At 37.6% G+C, this 3,939-nt stretch overlaps 1 protein-coding gene across 1 annotated transcript; it reads right to left on the reverse strand.

Moving 5' to 3' along the window:
- Window positions 1-1,700: 1,700 nt before the first annotated feature.
- On the reverse strand, window positions 1,701-3,614 carry LOC121973821 (UPF0481 protein At3g47200-like). Its single transcript, XM_042525173.1, has 2 exons — window positions 3,500-3,614; window positions 1,701-3,301 (listed from the first exon to the last, which is right to left on the reverse strand). The coding sequence occupies exon 2, from the start codon at window positions 3,278-3,280 to the stop codon at window positions 1,823-1,825; it is 1,458 nt and encodes a 485-aa protein (XP_042381107.1). The 5' UTR covers window positions 3,281-3,301; window positions 3,500-3,614; the 3' UTR covers window positions 1,701-1,822.
- Window positions 3,615-3,939: the final 325 nt, after the last annotated feature.

Consider the following 3,939-nt stretch of genomic DNA (forward strand, 5'->3'; position numbering starts at 1 on the left):
CGTGAGCGTTTGTGTTAGAAATGAAAAAATCAGAAATTTCCTGAATTATACTCCTTGGTACAGAGAAAGGAGGAAAAGTAAATTTTTGGATAGTGAAAGGATAAATTCTAGAAAATATTTTACAAAGATATTTACAGTGAAGAATAATGAGGAAGGGAATGCAATTGACTTGGTAGTCACTACTCAATGACACTTATTTTTGGTATAGGAATTTTGTTGGTGTCATATAATAATGTGCAAATTTTTTACCAATTTCGTTCTTATTATTCGACTTGTGCATTAATTTTATTTTGTAGAAACATGTATGGCTGAAGTTAAAGCTAGTATGTAATCTGAAACCATGTCTGTTGAAGATAAACTATTTAACTCTGCTCACTGGTTTCTTGGTATAATTTGGCTAGTTTGCTTAACAAAATAGTTGACAACTTGTAGTTTTGAACCAGGAATACCCAGAGAGGTTTCTTTTGACATACAAAGTAGAAGCAGTTCCTGAAATTGTTGATGATGAAAAACTATCCCTTGACGAACCTTAATCTACTCTGTCCCCTATTGAAGTTACCACCCCCACTCCAACGCGTAAGGCAGACAATTCAGACATTGTAGATTTTCTTGTATGTCTTTGATGAGAATACTTGTGGTTTACATTGGTTTTACTTCGGTGGATGTTTATTTTTTTTAGCTCATTTTCCCTCTCCTTCCTTCCCTTAACTTTCCACCCAAGCAAAACCAGCTGAATGTTTTCTCTTCATTTATTATTCTGTTTTTGGTATTCATGGACTATGTGAAACAATTACAAAAGCCCCCGCAGTAGAGGAAAATAATTCATCGGCTCTAGCCATTATTCCAGCCAGTACGGTTAACTATCTTTTCTAAAACCGTTTAATATATTCAACTTAGATTAGTTATGAAGTAACTCAGGAACTATTCAGGATGGAACATTTGATTCAACCGGAGGGGAACTTGCTCTGGTGACTACTCCAAGTAACAATAATTCAACTGTTCTTCAAAACAAAATGGTATGTCTGGATAGATATGAATAAATTCCATGATCTTTTGTTGTTTTTATATTGGTAGTACTTAAGTTTGAATACATTTGTTGTGCTTTTTGAACTGTTTATTTCTACCATTGGTTTAGTATTTCATATTTTATGAAATTCTTTTGGGTAGAAAAATGACAAAGACCAATGTAAACAATCAAATATGGCAAATGGGAGAAGCGGTCTAATTTGTATAATAAACTTGGATTGGTACATTTAGAAGCTGAACAGTTGACAGCTTTTGAGATTTTACTCAACTTAATAGTGATCTATTGAAGTTACTTGTATAACCACTGGCTGCAAAACTCTAATACGCGTGTTAGGAAAAAGATCAATTTATCTATACCCTTAATAAGTCTAGTGTACTTTTTTTCATCTTTGGTGATAATCCTTCATATCCATGCAGAAATTTTTTTTCTCCAATGGGACACACAACTAAAGGATGCTGAGCCTCTGAGTTGTGTGACATTAGACTACAAGTGTTTCTTGTGTGAACAAACTCACACTTGCTTGTGTGACATTTTTCCAAGAGTTTCTTGATAATACATAGGCTACATTAGACCCGACCCTAGGCCGGGTCAGGTCTGGATAGCATGAAAAGAAACGACTAGGATACCTCTGTATTTATAGAATTTAGGAAGTATATATCCCATTATTCACCAACAGCACATCTCTTCATACACATGCATATGATACGGTCCTTCATAAACAACAAATTAAAATTAGTTTCTGAACAACAACAACAAGCATCCCCTTGTTCTGACAATTTCTTTTAATTGAGGAAGCTACTTTGGCGGCCGAAAATAGCTCAGAACAGCAAACGTGCTTTGTAGCGCAGTAAGAAGAAATAGGACAAGAGCACCAATTAATGAGATAACTGCCCAAGGATTACTAAAGTAATCGCGATTCAACCTTGCGCGCCATTTGTTGCGTCTAGTGTCGTGGTGCTTCCTCATGGCATTGAGGACGTCCACAAGGTAGAATTTATATGAGTTATAGCTGACATTCATGCCAAGTTTGTTAAATAGAATGGCAATTTCTTGGCTGTGCCCTACGTCACCAATAATGATTTCCTGTTGTTGAAGCAATTGAACATCTGCTGCCGTATCGATGAGATAATTCATAAGCACCATATAGGATGTAACATGTAGCATAGAATCCGTTGAACATTGCTCGTACGCGATGAGATTTCTCAAGAGCATGTTGGTGCGGTCGCCTATATAAAGTTGGGGAATCTCCACCTTGCCGTTATGAAATGTAATGTCCAGGAAACTCTTGGCTTTCTGTTTTCTTTTGAAGTAAATTCCAGCTTCATTGCAGACTGTAGCACTGGGAATCCATGGAAAGGCAGAGACGAAGAGATCCTTCTCGGGGTTAGCATCTCGACAAGTGCGTATCTTGTTCACCAGCGGTAACAAAGACGAGCGCAGCTTTGATGGCAACGACACGAATACTGTTTTAACTAGCTTAGAGTTGCAGAGGAAGCCAAATGTGGAGGAATGATTGCCATTGTCATTGCCATTGCCATTGCCATTGCCGTCATTGCCATTGCCATGGTTTGTTGTCGGATCAATGCAAGAAAGACTAAGATGAATTATGTGGTGAAAAGTCTCATTGTCGGAGGGAAGTACAAAGCTACTTGAGTTTCTTGAGAAACGCTTGCCGATGAAATTGACTGTTAGACGTCGAAAGTGATCGCGGTGGAAGTGAGGAAATGCAGATTCATACAAAGTTTCAAGAAGAAAGAAAGGAAGCTGGTTTTCGAGCATCAAGATATCTCGTACTGCTACATTTCTAGTCCATCTTTCTTCTGAAAAGTCGTACCCTATTATTGTAAGCATCAGAAAGCATCCGTCCAGCAACATCATTTCCACAAAACTATTGCTGTCCATCTTCGCTTCCTCCGAATAGGCATCGCGTGTTCGCGTTTCCAGCTTCTTGATCAGACCCACATAGTCCTTCATGACCATACCAGTGTTCTGATGGAGGACAAACTTGAGGTACTTCCATTTGAGCTGATTCATGGCCTGTAGATGAGGTTTGTCGCGGTGGTAGGGGCCGAGCGAGACGATCCTTGGCTCATAGGCTTCGTGGTCGACCATTTTCAAGGTATCCGGTACTCTATATATTGTTGGCTCTCTATTTCTGCGCCTAATTTTTGTGTCCGACACCTTCATCTCCAATGAGGCTACCCAGTCCATGTCCAGTGATGTCTCAATCCCCTCATCTTCTGTGATAATCATCTTGATTCCAAAGGATTTGCCCTTGAGGATTACAATGATTCAAGTAGTTATAAATTGCAGCGATCTAACAGAGGAAGGAAATAGCAAACAAGGAAAGTAAAATATATAGCACAAAAGATTTCCCCTTGAAGATTATAATGACAAAGGAAGGAAATAGCACAAAGGAAAGGAAGGAAAATGGATCAGGAGACTGAGATAAGAATAAGTAAAAACACTAACCTTAGAAAGCTTTCGCTAGGCTAAAGTAGCTCTATCTTTCAGCTGCTGCCCAATACTTTCCTCACAACAATCTTAAGCATGATTGTTAGATTGCTTTATGGATTACTACTTTCTCACACAAAGCAAGGTATATATACGAAGATTGTTGAGATGATTATTATTTACATCAAGGCATGTGGCCTTTTTTTATTTGATGGAACAGATCAAAATTTTACTATCCTTTTGCCCACCAAATAATTTTGACTCAAAACTACTTGATTTACCAAAATAACTGCAAATCACAAACTAAGATATATATTCTTGGAAGTGTGAAGTGTTCATACATGAACTTATTGCGATCTGAAGTTGAAAAAGAATTAATATGTTTTTTAACCATGGATAAAGAGAAGATGAGCGAAGATAAGCGCTTTGAATTTTCAAATTACAGTATTTGATTTAGA

Source organism: Zingiber officinale, chromosome 4A (assembly GCF_018446385.1).
Source record: "Zingiber officinale cultivar Zhangliang chromosome 4A, Zo_v1.1, whole genome shotgun sequence".
In the NCBI taxonomy this organism is placed as follows: Eukaryota; Viridiplantae; Streptophyta; class Magnoliopsida; order Zingiberales; family Zingiberaceae; genus Zingiber; species Zingiber officinale.

What these genes read in the sequence shown, in the direction of transcription:
- LOC121973821 (XM_042525173.1), bottom strand. Translation starts at nt 3,280, where the DNA reads ATGATTATCACAGAAGATGAGGGGATTGAGACATCACTGGACATGGAC.